General features: G+C 38.3%; 1 protein-coding gene across 2 annotated transcripts; it reads left to right on the top strand.

The window, feature by feature from the left end:
* Positions 1 to 839: 839 nt before the first annotated feature.
* On the top strand, positions 840 to 16423 carry LOC116265483 (AT-hook motif nuclear-localized protein 11-like). Of its 2 annotated transcripts, XM_031646095.2 has the most exons (7): positions 840 to 1331; positions 2520 to 2654; positions 2781 to 3221; positions 4985 to 5052; positions 12025 to 12156; positions 15538 to 15699; positions 15812 to 16423. In XM_031646095.2, the coding sequence occupies exons 3-7, from the start codon at positions 2795 to 2797 to the stop codon at positions 16049 to 16051; spliced, it is 1029 nt and encodes a 342-aa protein (XP_031501955.1). In that variant the 5' UTR covers positions 840 to 1331; positions 2520 to 2654; positions 2781 to 2794; the 3' UTR covers positions 16052 to 16423. The 2 variants fall into 2 exon arrangements, with proteins under 2 accessions (XP_031501955.1, XP_031501953.1); XM_031646093.2 differs by having other exon boundaries at positions 841 to 1331; positions 2520 to 3221.
* The last annotated feature ends 4442 nt before the right edge of the window (positions 16424 to 20865 follow it).

The following is a 20865-nucleotide window of genomic DNA, read 5'->3' on the forward strand; positions in this document are numbered from 1 at the left end:
AAGGCCTGAAACTCATGTCATCTCAGTTTCAGAAACCAAATTCTTTGTTGTTGCTTTTCTTACATCTAACATGGCATTTGACAATAGAAATATTAACATACTTCCTGAATTTTGAGACAAATTTATTGAACACTGATAAAATTTTATAAAGTTACTCTAATCTTTAGAATAATTTGACGAGACATTGTATTAGTTTTAGTTGTTATAAAACGGCTGTAAATGAATACTTCCATGCTTGTAAATTAAATGCAAATGGATCCACCTCCTCATTCAAATCCTCGAAAGCAAGTAGACTAATATTACAAAGTTGCAAGGGATAGGAAAAAAACTTCGCATCCTCGAGGAGATTAGTGCAATGAATTACATGGAAGTTGGGTTGGTAGGTAACTAGTTTTGGTAACGTCAATTTCTTATATTGATATAAGTTGAAATATAATCCGACATCATTTTGAAAAACCGAAAACACGATTGGTATCCACCCACGGTAATGAAGAGAAGGGTGGAGTTGTCAATAGAGTGGTCTTCTTCCAACTAAATAAAAAAGAAACTCGGAGATATTGAGAAGAATTAGAAGAGAAACTACATCAAACGTAATTTGGATCTAAATCCCAGCCCTCGAACCGTCACGGTTTCTCACCTTTTACCAAACGTGCAGGGTAATAATGTAATTTAAAGCAAGCCCGCGCACTCTTTTACCCTTTTCTTATATCTGAATTCTCAGCGATTGACGGTAACTATTCCCTAGAGAAGTAGGGGGTGGTTTGGTCATTGGCAAGAAATCGAAGGGTGAAAGGGGAATTGAGTAAGAACATAACAGCAAGAGTCATACACGACTTTCGTCCGTCGTCGTCATCCACCACCCTTCTGAACGTCTCTCTCTCTCTTTTCTCGTAATCTGTTTTCTTTCTCACAGGACCGAGCTGCTGCGGCTGCAGAGGAAAGAGCGAAAGGAAAAAAAGGGAGGAAAAGGGCTCGAACAGAAACAAGAGTCCGTCCGCAATTATTATTATACGAAATCCATTTTTGAAAATTTTGGAAGGACAGAGAGAGAGGTGCGAAGGGAAGAACGCCAGAGGGACCTGTCTGTCTAAAAATGCGTGTAGATGAGGACGTGAAGGGAAGAAGAAGAAGAAGCAGCAGCAGCAGCTGGTGGTGCAGACGTACCACCAACTTTTCCTCCTCGTCCCCCTCTTCTGCGTTGCACCATCCGTCAATGAGAACGCTTTCTTCCTCCTCCTCTGTGCCTTCCTCTTTCTCCTCTTCATGTCACGACTCCTGCTACCGTTTGTACGTGCCCCGCCATTCTGTTACCGCCACTACCACCATGACGGGTGAGTCGGTTTACCCTTCTCTCTTTTCTCGCACACTCTTCTTATCTTTCTCTTTCGTTGAAGGGGAAAGGGTAGGCATCGCCATTTTTTTCCTCTCGCCAGTATGACCACCAAGTCTCTGGTTTTTTGCTCTCCTTATGACGTAGAGGACGCGCGAATGCAATCTTGGAGGGGTCGAGATTATGTAGTCCCGACGTTTGAGTCTCTCCTTTCCTTGATTGTCTTTATTTCTTTGCTGGTTCTCTACGCTTTGATCGTTCAAATGGAGAGTTTTTCCTTGGTATCGCGAACTTCCTGCTTTTTTTCTCCTCTCCGTATATTTTAGGGTTTAAGCTTTTTTGGTATCGAGATTTTGCAAAGCGGGCTTTCTTGTTTCGTCTTATTTTTTGGTGAACAGGGTCCTTTTTTGCATTTGTGCTCTGGTCAAATGAGGTGGAGTTGACTTGGTTTAGGTTGAATTAGGGTTCTTCGGGAGGTCCTTTTCCATTGCATTCTCTCTCTTTTTACCCTACTTAGTTTGAGGTGGTATAGTTTTGCTTTAAATTTTGTTTGTTTGTCCTGCTGGGAACAAGAGAAGTTTTTCCTTATTTTTTTCTTTGTTTTTTGGGGCCCGTGAGATCAAAATGCGGAACTTTCTACTTCGGTTTTTTCTCCGTTGGTTACTTTTGGCGTCATTTATGGTTTTGATCCGTAGCTTTGCTATGATGTGAAAAAGATGTTTTGGGAGAAGAAGTGGTTTTCAGAATCTTTTTCTTCTCTGGCGGGTTTTCTGCTTTTAATATTGCGATCAAACTAATATTTTACAGTGTTTGGCTTTCCTTTGGCGATCGCTGACCACCTTTTCTTGCTAAAGAGCTATGGTGTCTTGGGGAAGCGGACCAACTTCCAAGTTTTGTGGAGAATATCCAGTGTGTGTGTGTGTGTGTGCACCTTACTGACGACGATGGGCATAACGTGGCCTTTCACTTCCCTGTTAGATTTTCAGAAATTGCTTGTTTACGTTGCATTGAAAATTTTTGCTCCGAGTACAGAAAAATAACTGGACTTGATGTTTTCTTGTGGGCGCTTATACCATAGCAATAGCATGCTACATTCTGTTCTATACTTAGCTTTAAGACTTTGTTCAGCGACTTGATGTTGTTAAGGGCCATAACATTTGTATGTGGATTATTTTGTGTTCCTTTGAAGGTTGACCTCGATCATCGCTCGTTCGCTGCCTCGCATGCTCTCTGGATGTCAAATGCATGTGACTACCTGTGTCTGTCTACTTCTCTTTTCAATTGGCTGGGGGCCCCAAACTGTAACTGCCCGTCTGGTTACTGTGTGAGTAATTAAATGGTAGTAAGAAGAGTTTGGCGTGTGAGCATTTAGAGTGGGTGTTGAAGTTATCTATTTCCTTGCTTTACCACTTTCCTTTTTTCTCTTTTGGGGTATTGGCAATTTGTAAAGTGAAAATTAAATGCATGGATGGAAGGGAGGCAATGCCGCTATCCGGGTCATCTCCTTATTACATGCAGCAGAGAGGAATCAGCAGCTCTGGTTCGGGAGCACAAACTGGATTGCATGGTCAAGCAGGCATTCGACCGCTGTCTAGTTCTGGATATACTATCCAGTCCAATATAAGTAGCACCGTATCTACATATCCTGTTGAACCCCCAGCGACAGCAATTTCACCTCATGGTGTTAGTGTGGGCATGACAGGGGGAATGACATCAGTAGAGCCAGTGAAAAGAAAAAGAGGTAGGCCAAGAAAATATGGCCCAGATGGAACAATGGCACTTGCATTGTCACCTCTTTCTTCAACACCACCACAATCTCTAGTGCCACTGCAGAAGCGGGGTAGAGGGCGGCCACCTGGTTCTGGGAGGAAGCAGCAGCTAGCATCACTTGGTAAGTAGGTGGATTTCTGTGTTATGCTGCTTGGGTTTCTAGCTTTCATGTTTCCATTTGTTTCTGGGACTATATGATCCACCTTCGAAGTCTTTTTTTGGTTTATATTTGTTTAATTTTTTTCTTGGGCATTTAACTGTTTCTAGCCCAGGTTATCCATGAGGTATTCTCTTTCCAAATGTTTTTAGCTGGAAAGTGTAAAGTCATTTACTAGCTGGTTGAACATAATTTCTTTGGGGAACTCTTCTCATTGGTTGGTAAAAGAAAGAACTGTTGCAACAGTGAACTAAATTGCAGCCATAGTCATGATATTGTTCTCTGCAATTTTTCTGGATGTTTTTCTCAGATTCTCTTTTTGAGATTGTGTTTTTCTCATGTGAATCTCAGGCAAACCTTGGAAGTGAAAAAATGAGAAAAAGAGGATGGTAAAATAGTATTGACAACCACTCGCAGATTTTTTTTTTAAATCGTAAAAGTGAAAAAAATGAAAAATGAGACTTAAAATGTATATTAACATTTTTTTTTTCAAGATGGATGGTATGAATGGTCTTTTCACTATAACATTGTGATATTTATTTTCTGATGATCTTTTGAAAATATAATTGATATTTTGCCAATATTATCAGCTGACATCAAAAGGCAATCGAAAACATTTCCAAAGTAATGGTAACATTTGTGAGTATGATTGTAGCACCTTGTTTGAGAATGTTCTAGAAACTTAGTCCCAATGAAGAATATGTAGAAGCTAAAAAAAGTACACAACAGTAGGATGATTGTGAAGAGAAACTTTTTTTTTGTCCAGTCATGCAGCCTTTAGGTAACTAATATGTACTAGCATATACTTTTGAATTTTATTTAATTTCTGTTTCACCTGTGGCCTCTTCCTTTATAGATGGTATCGTCTAAAGAAATGAAATTCTGCAGAAATTTTTGTACAAAGATATTGCATTAACTATGTTTCTATTTTCTGACTGAAATATACAGAACTAAATGGTGAAGAGTCCAATATTTGCTCAGCTGGTAGTTACCAAATGTATGTTGTCAAATTCTCAACCTAAGCTACTATCTTGTGCCTTACTTTGCCGACCCTCTGTTTGAGTCTAATTGATAAAAGCTTTTCAATATGGTTAGGTAGAGAGATTGATAAGGACACCGTTCAGCTCCCATGTTTGAATCGGTTAGAGTTTGTTTGGACCTGGTTACTGAATGAGATTAGAAACAGAAAGTGTTTCTTGGTTGTCAAACTCTCAAGCACGTTACTAAGAATTTCTCTAAGAACTGTACTCTGAGGTAGTCTTATTCTACCTCTCAGTCTTTGCTATTGAACTCTTGGTTGTTCAAGCTTAACAAGTATTAAACTGCCATTGTTCTAAGCTCTCTGATAGATTTTTATTTTGAACTATAGTAGTCAATAGTTGGATTATAAGACACTAAGACTTTAGGTTAAAGTGTGTAGCAATAACTGTGGTTCTTGGTGTTTGTGTTCCATGTTCTATCTGCATTCTTTGTGTTTGCCTTTGTTCTTGTCAAACCTCTTCTGTCTTCCTATTTGGCCCTGATATCTTTGTTTAAGGTGCTGCATTTGAAAAAATGATGACTATTCATATGTTGAATTGCTGTTTTTTTGTTGCTTTTACTAGTTGGTGATCTAAGGCTGGTTCTGATTTGATGGTTTGCTTTTTTGTGCAATTTTATGTTTTTTTGCTTTATTTTTAATGGGGCATCTTCCTCAATCCTCACTGGGTGGACCCTTTTTATATTAGGTGAATGGATTGCGGGATCAGCTGGAATGGGCTTCACTCCACATATTATAACAATTAGTGTTGGTGAGGTATGTTGCATTTTGGCAACTGATTCGTGACATGTACTGCTTGGCCAACATTGTGTTATGGTACATGCTATCTGTCAAAGGTTCAAGACAAATGTCTTTGTTGGAGGCAGTGGTTATCTCATACAATTAACATAAGGTGTCGTTTGGAACTAGAGAGCTACCTTATACGACAGACATCATATGTTGATTTCATTTTTCCTGTATATAATTCCTGAATGCTTTCTCCCAAGTATGGGATGTGGTTGTGGAGGTACACAGGTATTCCTCCCCTTCCCTCCCCCCGAAAGGAAAAAAAGAAAAAGAAGAGAGCATAGGTGTGGTTGCAGGCTTACAGCAAGGGTGTGTACATGCATATATATGTATGTGTGTCAGTGTGTGTGTAACATTGTCGCAAATATTACCTTTTCTTCAAGAAATGCAATCAATGGGAAAGACTAATTTAAAACAAAAGAAAAAAATCATAATATTTTGAAAAAAATTCCTAATATTGCATTCCCCCTATTTTGAATTTTTAATCGATGTACTTCCTGTTTAATACTTAAGAAAGAACCTTGTTGATACTTGATAAAGATTAAGAATAATATTTATGACAATAATATATCTATGTATTGTTATGTGATCAACTCGAACAAATTTGTCTCTCTTCTCACAAAATGCTCAACAGTGAGTATTCACGAGGAAAACATAGGAGAGTAAACAAAATAGTTATGAAAGTTCAATTTCCTTATATATATAAGAAGCTTGTATTTAAGAATGTAAAGGATCTTGAAGTAGTGTAAACTGTAAAGTATAATAACCATCAATTACTAACAGTTGCATCCACAGTGCACCTTCCTCTAGCTTGCCCTCGACTGTGGTGCAGTAGTCTACTTGCAGCACCCATCTCACATAGCTTGAAGGTGGTTGGTTGCCCTCTGTTTTGAAACCTCTATTACAAGCAGAATCCAGTTTTACTATGCATGACTATTCCTGATTGCTTGTTTTGTGTCCTTGTAACACATGCAATGCAGCTGGCGTACCACCTATATCAACAGTATGTCTGGACGTGTTTTCTTTGTGATTCTTTGTTTTGGATGCAGGTTTGTGCTATACATTCACACACACACACACACACAAAACAGAAAGTCCTTTGATAAGAAATTTTGGTAAATTTTTATATTTTATAAGTCGTCAAAGGACTATTTATAAATTAGGTAATGAAAGAAAAAAGAATTAAGTATAAAATTAAGAAAGTGCTTGATAAGCTTTCTCTCTCTCTCTATCTCCATCCCCTTTGTCTCCAACTGCACCGCTGCTGTTGGTGGCTCTCCTCCTGTTGTTACCAGGTAACTTCTTTATCCCTCCTTTTCCTTCACCTTTTTTGGCCGCACCTGGGTTGCAGGTGGCACCCTTACCAAATGTGTCTTACGTACAATATGGCTTTTCTTTTCTGGTCACCAGAATTTCTATTCATGTTAGGCACAAAAACAGGTTGTGGCATTTCTGTCCATGTCAGAAGAGGGAGGAACTATTGTTGAGAAACCCTAATTGATTCGTTGTATTGACCAACCATTATTCTTATTTTTTTTACCAGATTTCTCATAGTTTTTGTGGGAAATAATCAAGATGTTTGTCTCAGTCTTGCATGACTCGTAACTTTGTTGAGTTGGATGATTTTTGAATGAGTCTGACCAACTTTTGGATGATTCTGGGTTCACCTTCTGAAAGATATCATTTACATTCTTGGGTGTAAGCAATGGCAGGTATGTGTTTTTTTTTTCCACCATGTATTCTTAATTCATGTAATGTTTTGCATATATTTACGAATTAGGGCGTGCATGAAAGGATTGAGCTGCCATCTTGTTGTTGGAGACTCCTCCATATCTCCCATGTCTTCTTTCTCATGTTAATGATTCTGGACGTTACAATCTAACATGTCATCAAAGCCAGGCTGGATCTAGGGACAGCCTGCCTTCCAATGGAGTGATGTTGGACATCTATGTCTGCCCAGTTAGGGTTTCTTCCGGGATATTCCTTTTCTGTTAATCTGTGTTTGTTTCTTTTCAGACTTCTCATTCCTTGAGTCCCTTTCTTTTCTGATTTCCCACTTTAATATCCTTCTTTGTGTTATTTGGTATGAAATTCCAGATTTTTCAGATTGCTGAAGACATTCTCTATCTTCCATCTCCCTGATTGATGTCCTTTTCTTACTTTCTGGTTTTCTGTTTGGATACATCTCTGTTTATTTGATTTACTATTCTCTGACTTCTTGATTGCTGTAATCTGAATTGCTTGTCCTACTTCTGATTTTCTCTCTTGATACCTCTCTGTTTATCTGATTTACGATTCTCTACTCCTGATTGTTATAATCTGAGTTGCTTGCCGTATTTCTGGTCATCTGATTTTCTCCTGTTCCTTCCTATTTCCAATCTTTCAGGTCTACCAGAGTTGTTTTCTGTTCTGTCTTTATTCTTGGCTGTTAGACATGGCAAGATACAAGGCTTTTAGGTTGCAAAATCACGGGATTGAATTCAAAACCAACCCCTACATTCTCTCTATTGATGGTTTAAATTGGACGTCTGGGAACTCTGATTAATCTGCAATATTGAAGACTGCTTTCTTGTTTGGTGTCAAGGCAATTCCAATAAAATAAAAGAAAACAGAAAAAAAGAGAAAAAAAGAAGGTGAAAAGAAAAGAGAAGATCAATACACTTGTTGCAGTAACCTGTTTGGGAGCTTACTTGTCTGTTAGTTCCTTGATATATATTTGATACTATGCCTTGCAGAATTCAGTTTTGGTCAATCCTTGCTGTCTCTATCCTTTCTTATCTTTAAGTGTCAATCTCTAATTCTTCTTGTTATTAAATTCAAGTGGGATTCTCTTCTTATCATTCTTCCATTTGCTTTAATTTCCTTAGTCAGTTTCTTTTTGAAAATTTGAATAATTGGAATTTCTTGACTTGGAAGAGAGAAATTTTTTCTTTGATAAGGAGTCAGGGTCTCTTCGCTTGGATGGAACCACTATAGTACCTCTAGATTTCGTTGCACATGAGTAAAAAAATGAGAAAAGGTTTACTTCAATAGTACAGGTTAAAAAGCTAGACTTACGTCCACCATGAGGACTCTCCAGTAGTAGAATGCATGACTTCTGCATTATCGCAGGAGATTCTTGTGGCCATTCCCTATGATTGCTTATCCATACAGGCCTGGGACAGGTCCCTTGTACCTGTGCAGACACTATGATACTCCAATACTAGTACTCGGACACATCATGACGCTTTTTTGATCAGGTTTGGGCCAAACACGATCCAAAATGCATTGAATCCTAATTCTATTTTTAAAAAATGCATGATTTTTTTGTGAGATTTTGTGCGTGCGTGTGTGTGTATATATATATGTATCCATGTCCCTATACCCATTTTTTCAGAACTGTTGTACCTATACCCACTTCGCCATACCCATACCATCCATGTCACACACTGTTTGGATGGAGGGAAAGAGAGGGAAAGGAATGGATGGAAGGAAAATGAATGAAAAAAAGGGAAGGGAATGGAGAAGAAAGGAAAGGGAAGTAACGTCCATTCCCTTCCCTCTCAATCTTTCCATTTTTGGAGGGATTGAAATCACATTAAAACATCTTTTCCTTTCCCTCCCTTTCTTTTCCTTTCCTTTGCACCCAAACACAGTTATTGGCTCTCCTAGTTATTAGCTCTCCTTTCCTTTCCCTCCTTATTAATTAGTCTTCCAAACACAAGAAAAACCTTTCGTTCCATTCCTTTCTCTCCCTCTCCCTCCATCCAAACAGGCTGTTGACCCATAGTCCCCACAGTCCATATCTGGTTGCTATCACAATGGATAATAGAAAGTAGTATGTTGATTCCAGACCAGCCACTCATGTGATGAGTGATGTAGGCAATCTCCTAAATCCCATTTCTTACATAGCAAGAATAGTGTTGTCACTATTGATGGAACTCTCCTCTTTGTTATCCATAACGTAAACTTTGTCATTCCCATGGTTTTCTCTGAACTCTAAATTTCTGATGTCTATGTTGCTAATATCAAGGAAAATATTGTTTCTGTGTCTAAATTAGTTGAATTTGCTTCTTCCTTGCTGATCAAGGACTTTTGCACAAAGACAATGACTAAGGGAAAAAAGCAGGGCAATATACATTTATTCTATGAACATCCTTGTGGTCATCCCCCCTTGAAGCTCCATCTTGAGTCTCCAGTTTTGTCCAATTATGTCTTTAGTATCTCTAAATGTAATTGCCGGTTAGGTCCTTGTGGACATTATTTTGTCAAGAAGCTCGTTTTGAGTAATCTCATTCCACAAAACAATGTGATAGTTGTTGGGTTTAAAAGGGTTGTTCTAAGGAAAATGTATACAGTGGAGGGTGAAAGCATCATGTAGGTTGGACTGTTGGGGTTGGGTCCTTCAGTTAAACTTGTGATTACCTTATAAATAGGGTTTGATATGGTGCTTTCATTGTTAGGCAGCTAATAAAAAGGATTTTCCTCTAGAGGGGATAGCCCTAGTATGCGTGTTAGCTTCTTGGATGTTCGTGTTATAGCTAAGACCAGAAGAATGTTGGTACAAAAACATGTCGACTGGGGGACGATGGAGGAAATTATGGCCATCTTGGCCATAAATTTAGCGGAAGAAGTAGGCCATAAATTTAGCGGAAGAAGTAGATGATTTGGGCAGAAAAACAGATGCTTAAGGGATTGCTCGAAGGTGTGATCAGCACTGAGCATACAACAAAAGTTACAGGTTTGGAGAAGAACCTTTTGACAACTTAGAAGAGTGTTCCTATTGGTAACACTGGTTTGGTATAACCGAGTGATTGTTTGGAGTCTTCAGATGATGGATCTGAAGAAGAGAATGCTCTGGTTCAAACTTTTCAAAAGATGCTCATTACTAAAATGCCATTAGTGTTCACCAAAATGGAAAGGTTCTTGGACTCTCTGGAAAGGTCAGGACTAATGAGAATTCTTTAGGAAAAGTCAGAACTAACCTTAACAAAAAGGTCAAGGCTCATTTTTATGTCATCAGTACTAACCATACCAAAAAGGTCAGGACTCATTGCAATTGTATGCTATTAGTAGTAGCATTGACATGATGGTTTAGATGGAAGCAAAGAAGAGGATAGAATGGGAAATGACCAATAAAACTGACGATACCAGAGAAGATGTGGGCAATTTTGTAACGTCTTCCCAGTCTGATCTCTATCCAAGTAATCACTCATCTGTAATGTCAAACATCGGTCGGCAGTTGCCACCACGAGTGTCAAGATATTCTAAGGCCTCTTGAATGTTCAGTATAACTCTCATTTGAAAGTGAGTAACCACTGGGGCTCACTTGACTCCCATGGAATTCGTTAGAGCTGAACCGGGTATAGCGGCAAAGATCTGCTGTGGGGTTCTATTGACCACCCTGGTAGCCAAAATTAGGCTGGCTTTGACTCAGGCAACTACAACGTGGAATGGAAGGAAAGTGGAGCATCATGGAAAGCCACCCTGGCTGAAAGTCATGGAACCTCAATGAATGTGTGTTCTCATAACGGAATCAGCAAAAAGGGGGCTGGATTGAGGTTGATCCAACTAGCAGTGGAGGAGGTGGAGACTATGGCAGCGGGAATGGTGCTGTTAGTAGCTATGGTAGTGGTGGTGGAATTGAGGGTACTTATAATAATTGCCAAAGAGGGGATTTGTATGGTAGCCATGACAGGGACGCTGGGTCATAAAGTCAACTTATACCCTCTGCACCACATCCTTACAGCATTCTCGGATCCTCTTGGTGGATACCAATAGGTGGAGGAGTCGCCATGGGATATGCTGCACGTGTCATGAATGTGTGGCATCAAAATGTTACAATGTCTTTTATTAGTTAAACATGCATATAGCTCATTGTTGACTACGTCAGTTGTGGAAATTTTTATGACTAGAGTAACAATTTGAGTATGCAGGTGCCATATGTACTTACATCTATGAAGACCATACATGCACATGGTTTTAGAATTTAGCTGTCTCCACATTTTTATCTTTCACACCCATGTTGTATCTTGTCCTTGTACCTACGTGACACAGGTGCCAATTGTTATGCTCTGTGGTTCAATACCTACTGTGCTGCTGTTTACCTGGTATATTTTGATGCTTCTCTGATGATGTGGTCTCTGTTGTTGATACTATCTTTACCTAAGCTATTAGGCACCAGGTGGTGTTATTTTATCTACTCTTTGCTGAGGCTATACAACTAACCTCTCGAATGGCCTCACTTTGGTTGGAGATTGTAGATCTCTCTGTTCCTCCTTGATTTGAGTTGGCAAATGAATGACTGACCTACAGTTCTGTAGATGAAACGAAATTTAGTGTAATACACATTTTTGTCTAATCTCTTCAATGTCCTCAGCTTTATAGGATTGTAGATATCTATTTCACTCCTTGACTGGAGTCAGCGACTGAATTTTAAGTTTCTTGCCTATGGTTCTAGAATTGAGTCATATTTATCTAAATACACTTTTTGATGCTTCTACAATGAAACGTGTTTATAGCAGAGCTAATATGGAAGATAGCACAGCTATAAAACAAACAGGAGTCTGGACCTTCAAATTAGGATGGAAAAGTAAAACTGATCATGTTTGTCACTGGTTTGATTTTTCATGAAGTATCAGTGCATGAAAAGAATGCTAATGGCTCGAAAAAGTGCAACATAACTATCTATATGCCTCTCTCTCTCTCTCTCTGTCCCTCCCTTCCACCATCTCTCTCTTGCACACACGCATGTCTAGACAATCATTTAATTCTTGCTTATAGCTATGTTAGGGATGGAAACCTGTGAGGGTAACTTGCATGTATTCTGGGTAACTTGCGTGTATTCTATATCTGTCTCACTTGCTGATGATTTCAGGCATACATATTGTGGCTTTACATTTGATAGTCGTTGGTTCTCTTTGAGCCTGTTAGAATTCAGAATCCCGTTTCACCATGTTGCAGGATATCGCATCAAAGATAATGTCATTTTCACAACTAGGCCCTAGGGCAATCTGCATCTTATCTGCTAGTGGTGCTGTTTCCACTGTGACACTTCGTCAACCATCAACATCTGGTGGCACTGTTACATATGAGGTATATGTTATTTGTTTGTCACTCATGCTGTCCACTGAATTGGTGCCCTTGACTATGTGGAACCCTCTGTCACACAGATACGTGGGTTTGGCCCACATACCCGTATCCGATACATGGACACACGTATCCGGATACAGGACACGGGTGGGACACGCAAAAAAATAAACTATTAATTTAATGTTTTTTTTTCATTTTATCATTTTTTTGTGATGCATTCAATTATTTCCATGAACAATCCTTTCAAATAGTCAGCACTTTTGTGATAAAACAAACTTTCTTATGAGATTGTAAGGGTGAACTATTAATTTAATATTTTTTTTTTCATTTTATCATTTTTGAGAAATATAAAATTTGCCGTATCTGCGTATCCAAAATTTTCAATCGCCGTACCCATACCCGCACCCATGTGACATAGATGGAACCTTGTTACCCACTTCAAGTACCTTGGTTTGTGCCCAAAGCCTAGTTGTAAGTGCCTAACATGTAACTCTTACCCATATTGGTCAGTTTCAAAGTTAGATACCAAATATAAACTATAAGTAAAAAAGTCGTTCATTTTAATTTTTATATTAAAAGTACAAAAAAAAAGAAAAAGAAAAGGTAGTCTTTCTATGAGAAAACATGAATTGCATAAAGATGACAAAGATAAGAAGTATATCCTATCTACGATATGCCTGTTTTCATTAGAAATGAAAAAAATTGACAACTTATCTAAATAAGAATACTTAGGAATCAAAATAAATAAGCTCTTATAGTATATGACTTCTTATTGGAGCCTTAAAACAGCTTAATGGTCATAAAAATTGAATTTTTGTATTTCAGAGGACAAACACAAGCTGTTACAGGAAAAAAAAACAATGAAAGTTTAATTTTGTTGCATGAAATCAGTCCTAAATTCTGTATCAAATGTGTTAGAATGCCTTTCGTATCACACTCAATATTCAGCTTTTAAGAAATTTATGTAATTTTAAGTTAAAAAACATATTTTGTCATTTTTAATGTTTTGAACATGTAACTTAAGATGCACTGTTATGTACCATAACATGCTATATGGGGGCCTAGCGTAAGCTACGGTTGATATAGTATAGGTGGACTAGTATTCTTTTTCTTCATAGTCTCATTATGTATAACACTGTCCTAGGCTTCTTAAGTGGTGCCGTCCAGGTTTCTTTCCGTAGCTTTTTACATGTAAAAATTAAACTATATGGCACTTCAATTACTTTTTGTTGTGAAATTTTTTGTCACTTTTCAAATTTTGAAGACAACTTCAGTTATTAATAGGCCTTCTTAACTAGCATGATTGACTGCTAAGACCTCATTAAGTTTTAGGTCTTGCAGGGGTGGGGTTGGTGGGGGAGGTTGCTTTGGCCATAGGTAGGAGAAACATAGTAAGCTATGTCAAATGATTAAGTATGTATGTGTGTATGAATGTATGTATATGTTAGTGTTAAAAATATCCTTCTTGTGTTTTTTATTGTATTGTTGCTTTTCTCGGGTGCTCATCTAGAAATTTGTTTTTTTAGAAATCTTTGAACTTTCAAAGAATAAATAAATATAAAATCATGAGAATTTGGGTTTTATAGTATTTTTGTTTAAAATATTTGAAAATTAGTTATTAAAATGCTAGTAGAAACATTCAGAAATTTAAAATATACTAAAAATCATGTGTGAAAAAATTCATTTTTGGTTTGCTCAAAATATTGCAACTTTTTCACTTTTTTTTTCCTTTTATGTTTATTTTCCCTTTATACTTTGGCCATCTGTCCATCTAGATTAAGGCTGGGCGTCGGGTCGGGTGCCCGACGGGTACCCGGAACCCGCCCGACTTGGGCCCAAAACAAAAGAACGGGGCAGTTTTTCGGCCCGGTCAAAATTTTTAATATATATTTTATTAATTTATATATATATATATATAATTATAATATTGTATGATTAATTATATTTATAAAGTTGTCACAAAAAACGCGTTTTATTTGAAAAAAGCGCGTATAAAACGTGAAAAACAAGTTAGCCGTATAAAATAGACACTTGTATCATGTCTTTTCCAATGAAAAAATATAGCCTGTTAGGCTTAAATGTTTGTGACAATTTTATATCATTGAATTTAAACTGCTACAAAATTTATACATGCATCATAATCAAACAATTAAATGTTGGTTCTTATAAAATTGACTATATAGGTTGCATCTGCATGTGATTACCATGAATCTCAATATGCATATCTTTGTAGGCACTTTTGAGACCATGTCCTTTAGACCTGGGCAACGGGCCGGGTACCCATCGGATACTCGGTACTCGGCCCGGTCGGGTCCAGGTTCGGGCCGAGAAAATGGCCTGGCGGCCCGGGCCCGGGCCTGATGTGTGGCCCTGGTCGGCCCTGCCCGGCACGATCTGGCCTGTTTATAATTAAAAATAAATAAATTTTTAAAATTTCTTAAAATTTAATAATATGTATTTTATTAGTAAAAATATATTTTATATTACTAAAATTTTTTTTATAATTAAAAAATATTTTTTATTACCAAACGGGCCGTGGGCTGGGACCTGGGCTATCGAGCCGGGCCCGGGCCGGGCTTCGGGCCCGACGGGCCGACCTGGCCCGTTGCCCAGGTCTACTGTCCTTGGGTCACACTCACCCAAGAAAAATGCCATGCCTGCATTATCGGTTATGTGACAAGTTCCAGATCTGTCAAGTGGGTTGCTACATTATCTGCATGATTCTTGTACAAGTGTTTCAATTTAATAAACCGTCTTCGGAATTGCTAATTAGATGGAACATGAATTGTACAGTTGTTAAGATTAGTATTTCATGAAAGCTGCATACATGTGGCATCTTCAGTTATTGTCTCATAACATCTATAATATATTTATATGGTAACATCTAAGTCACATGGGTACTTAAGTAAGGTCCATGTATCTGAGTTGCCGTACCTATACCCAAAATAGGTACTTGGACACACTTGGGTACCTATAGATCCAAACTGCTCAATAATTTTACTGTGATTTAATTTTTTTCACCTTACTTTTTATTCTATTCTTTGGATGTGAAAATTCGATTGATGTTCATATTTGATTAGGGGGGCTGCTGGGTTGTTCATATGTTTAAAGTTTTTTACAGGTTTTTTAAACACATTGCTGCAAGAGCCATTGATATATATTTTTTATGTTATTTATTTGTTTATGTTGGTGTATATTTTTTATTTTGATACATATTTTATAAGTATTTTTTATTGTATATATATATATATATATATATATATATCGCCTTATCTCTGCACCCAAGTTTTTTGAAAATGGTCAGTATCCATACTCGCACCGGTACCGGCCCCCGTATCGGTACTTATCTGACATAGGTTAACATGTTATTTTTTTTGTTTCTAGGGTCGCTTTGAGATACTGTGCTTGTCAGGTTCTTACTTGTTGTCTGAGGATGGTGGCACTCGCAGCCGTACTGGTGGCTTGAGTGTCTCTCTTGCCAGTCCTGATGGTAGAGTTGTTGGTGGTGGTGTTGCTGGCCTTCTAATTGCTGCTAGTCCTGTCCAGGTTAAGGCCTATACCCTCAAGCTTCAATATGCACACATAGAATCATGGACACAACACGGTTCAGCCTGAATTTGAGTTGGTCTATAACCTGTCATGAAATGGTATTGTTTAGGTAATAGTTGGGAGCTTCACCTATGGAGGTCGAAAGACACAATCAAAGCAAGAAAGCAGCGACCAAGTTCGGTCAGAGCCTCCCATGGCTCCCAATATTGGCATGTCAGATAAAACAGGAGCTTCTTCAGGAATGATGCATAGCCAAAGCCCTGGTGTTGTCTCTCAGTCTGGATGGCCTGGGTCCCGATCTATGGATATCAGAAACTCGCATATAGACATCGACTTGACTCGTGGCTGATTTGGTTTGCATGTCAGGTTTTTGGGAGTGGTGATTACTGTCAAGTGTATGGGGAGGTGTTCAAAGAGGGAATTTTTGAGGTTGAAGTCTGCATAATTGCGAGTAGCTGTCAGGTCCACATAGGTTTGCATTATGACTATTTGTTTCCATCTGGCCATGCTGCTATTTGTTTTGCGCAAAATGCAGTTGGAGGTTTTCCAGATGAAGTGTACTGAGGTTTGCCAGATGAAGTGTACTTATGCTTTCTGATGAGGTGAAGTAGCTTCCTTTTGCCTTTAAACTCTGTCTTCTGTTTTGGAGGACTTGATTCAGAAAGGTTGATTATCTTTGTATTCCATTTTCTACGTAAAAGTTGGTAGTGTTTGCAACTTATCTGCATCCTTCATGGTGACATCAGCAAGAATTCCTCTTTCACTCACCATTGCACATTGCACTTGCACTTTCTCTAATGAGGTTTCTTTAGGTTTAGTTGATCTACGTTTTCAACAAGTTCAAACCGAAACCCCTGTTAGAAGCAGCGTTTTCTCTCGGACTCGCACAGGCATTAATGCTTATACGAAGCTAACCATGATGCCTGCATGGCAGTGTTGCCCGCATGTTGAGGAGACAATGAAGCCTACGCGTTGGATATGGATGCTCAGCCCATGAATATCCTTAGGCGGCATATTTAGTCAAGAGTTCCAAGAGGGAAACCGAGTCCTGAAGCAGCTGATGGATTACATTTACATAGGTTGTTGACTCGCAGGAGATGCACCCAATTTTGGTTCCTGAAAATCAAGCTGTGGTACCTGGTAATCGCTCGTCCTTCCAACGTGACGGACCCGTTTGGTCTTAGCAAGATGATATATTTGGACAACGAATTAAGACCGTGTGGTTTCAAGTAACTAACTTAATGCATGGTGTTTTTGTTTCCTTCATTTCAGATAAACAAGAGCGTCATATTCATTTTGTAGTTTGTGGTGGGTTTGTTTTTCCATGAAGTTGCTTTGGCTTTACGACTAGTTGACGAAGGCCTCGATCACTTTCGTGTTTGGACGGATGTTTTAATCTGATTATCAAGTAACTTAGTGTCATGATGAGTTTTTGGACTCGAAACTGCCGAATCCTGCGATTCAGCCCGCGGGAATCTAAGCCTGTCCGAAATAAGTAGTACATTTCGACACAGCTCAAAGCCTTCATGTCCTTTTCAATGGGAGTATAGCCTGTTATCAACATGCTACGGTGAAAATTTACTGTCCCTGGTGGAGTCGGTGACCGACGCAAGGGCCTTGGGCTTGACGGTGGCGGATGATGGATAATGTACTAGCTGGTATTCCTTGATGTAGAAGTTTCAAAGTGGCCTCGATGGCAGGGGATGGCTGCCCAAGCGCTCTCGCTCTGTCTCTCTTTCTCGCTTGACTGTATTGACTTTGAATGGCTAACTTGCGACGACAGGTGTGAAAAATTGAGTAATGGATCCTCCAGAAGTTATTTTCAATAGGGAACACCGAAGTGCCGTAGCTAACTTGATTCCCTTTAAGGAGAGTCATCCTAAAACAATAATCCAAGATCAGCGGAAGGAAGAATTGTCCCAACAGGACAACATCAAACTCCAGTGTTCTCTGTTCTGTGTCAATATAGCAAGGTGGATCTGTCTCACTTTGCAAAACTTTTTCCATTTGAAATATTGTGAAGTGAGTTGTGCCTTCACCCTGAGCAGAACCGATCTACTTCCAAGGTGAAGCATTGTAATTTCGCTCTGTCTTAGAAACTAGAAGAGGCAAGCTGTGTGCTCATTGAACAACTTCTACAAAATCGACACAAAAAATGTGGATATAATGCTTCACAATTCGAAAGCTTTATTAACTTTCAGCTAGAGTAGTTGGATAAACGTCAATTACTTTCACCACATCATAATGTGGATGACAGGAATGTCTATTTTGTAGAAGTTATTCTCATTCAATGATTGCCAAAAAACATGGGAGGCGCTTCCTTTTTTGCTTATCCCATTTATATCATCTCCTCTCGTTCCTCAATCCAGCGCAGCCGCTATGGCAAACTACAATTTCCCCAGAGATTAAGAACATGGTAGACTTTCTTGTGTCTAGCATTACTAAATACAAGAAGGAATAGTAAATTTACGTGGTCCAATTCAATATGAACTTATGTCCATGGCCACAACTCTGACACAAGCATTACTAAATACAAGAAGGAATAGTAAATTTACGTGGTCCAATTCAATATGAACTTATGTCCATGGCCACAACTCTGACACACCCTATATATATATATATATATATATATATATATATATATATATATACATATGAAGAGGTCCATCGGCTACATTGTATGTGATGGATGGTGAGCTCTCAAATAATCTCTTGCTTATCCTCGTAGGTCTTATCCAACTGCTTTCAATCTTCACACTGGCCTATCAGCTGCTTCCAATCTTCACGCTGTCCTTCCTTAACACTATCTTTACATTGACCTTCCTATCTCGTTATACCAATACTCCTCCTCAAGCTAGGCTGAGTTTTGAGGCCCAGCTTACCTCCAATATAGATAAGTTTTTGTTTTTTTTTCCCAAGAGGCTTGGTAAATATGTCGGCAAGTTGTTCATTGGACCAAACAAACTTAACTTTTAGCTGTCCATGCATCACTTCCTCTTGCACATAATGGTAATCCACCTGTATATGCTTAATCTTGCTATGAAAGAGAAGATTATTTGTATATGTATTGCATTAGTATTATCACAAAGAAGCAATAGGGTTTCATCAATTTTCACTTTAAATCCTGAAGAAGAAATTGCACCCCAAGTAATCTCATCTACCATTGATGCCATGAGCCAGTATATTCTGCTTTTTCCCTTGAACGGGCCACAATATTTTGCTTTTTCACACAACATGAAAAACAATTATTTCCAAGAAACGTACAAAATCTAGGCGCGGAACGTCTAGTGACTTGACACCTAACCCAATCTAAGTTAGAAAGGGCATATATTAAAAGAACTTCAAGAAAAGTTTGAATACCCATATCAAGAGTTCATTTAACATATCTCAAAATCCTCTTGACAGCTTGAAAATGGCATTTCTCTAAGGGCCGAGACATAAATCGACTGAGAAAATTGAATGTAAATGAGATTGCTGGCTTTGTCAAAGTTAATTACTGAAGAGATCCCACCGTTTGCCTATATAAAGTTGGCTCTTAGTGAATGAGAAAATTCAATGTAAATGAGATAGCTGGCTTTGTCAAAGTTAAGTACTGAAGAGATCCCACCATTTGCCTATATAAAGTTGGCTCTTAGAAGTCTTCATCTGTCACACCCCAACTTTTTGCACCTAAAATTTTTCCTTTCAACATAACACGTCGATGTGCGACGACACAACAATCAAAATGAAGTTATACAAATCAAATAACAGTAGGACAAATAATTCATTTATGTATCAAAATCAATTTATATAAAATGACTTAACATTTATCAATGATACTTATGACAAAAAATGCCGTCATAATAAAACATTTGATGCCTAAAACAAAGCAAGACACCAATGGAACAAAACATGATGCATCAGCACGATAATACACCCAAAATCTCCTCAATAGGATGTTAACTAAGTCATGCGATCAACCTGCTGCCTCATGTTTGCGAGCCTTCACAGTATTAAGACAAGCCAAATAAATCCCCAAGGTAAGACCTCAAATCTAGAGTCCATTAAACAAAGGGAATATAATTACTATGTTATCACGATGCATATGTGCATTCATGTAAACAATCATTGAAGTCTCTTGCATATTACACAATATGGATGGACGACTCAATAGCCACAATGAACATGCTTAATAGTCACATTCAATTAATACATATTCACTTCATTCACATTTATTCCATGTACATTCGATTCAGTGAATTAACAGTTTTTGTGGGTGCAAAACACAGACGTGTGCACACCACGAGTGACATACGACTGAGAGATAACTCCCATGGTGGCCCAAAACAGTACGGATCCATACACGCTGCAGCAGTAGAACAATCCACCAAGTATGTGTGAATTTCGATAGGAGTTACTTAACCTTCCCTATGACACCAAGGTTGGAAAGACAAGAGCCCAATGCTCCAAGTACCACAATGATATCTTGGAGTCTTGCACTACCTGTGCTATGAGCAGACAAGACCAATGGTGAGGGCAGATGTATTCCAAATGTATAGCCATAATCTAATGGCCTCAAATCAATTATTCTTTCTTAAATTTTCATTATGAAAAGATAGTAACGATGAGATTGACTAGCCCACAAAGTTGGTTCACTTCATGAGTGCAACTAGACCCTAAACCGCTTTCATAAGAAGGTCACACATTCAATCAATATCCTTGGCTAGCCAAACTACACCCTATGGTACCTCTACTTGTTAAGTCCATTCAATCAAATCATTGTTCAACGGTACTGTAGACAAAAATCTCATAACAATCACAACAATCAAACCATCACAATTACTTCATATAAAACTTAGCCAAACCACATAGAGTAATCTCAATCAGTAATTGACTTGTAATTGTCATAAGCACATATTATGATAGGATGCTCACTAATGCACAATTGGGGTCGAAAAGTACTTGACTCGATACACTGCCTAAGCTGTCATACACAATTATAACTTCTAGCATGCATTTGCCATTGCATAACATTTTAAAAATAGTTAATCAAGCTCACACAAACTTCTAGCATGCATTTGCCATTGCATAACATTTTAAAAAAGTTTATCAATCTCACACATACATTCATGTGTCAATAAGTATGTCATATCAGACATCATTAAAACAAAAAATATTCATAGG

The sequence above is a fragment of the Nymphaea colorata genome, chromosome 12 (assembly GCF_008831285.2).
Source record: "Nymphaea colorata isolate Beijing-Zhang1983 chromosome 12, ASM883128v2, whole genome shotgun sequence".
NCBI classification, from domain to species: domain Eukaryota; kingdom Viridiplantae; phylum Streptophyta; class Magnoliopsida; order Nymphaeales; family Nymphaeaceae; genus Nymphaea; species Nymphaea colorata.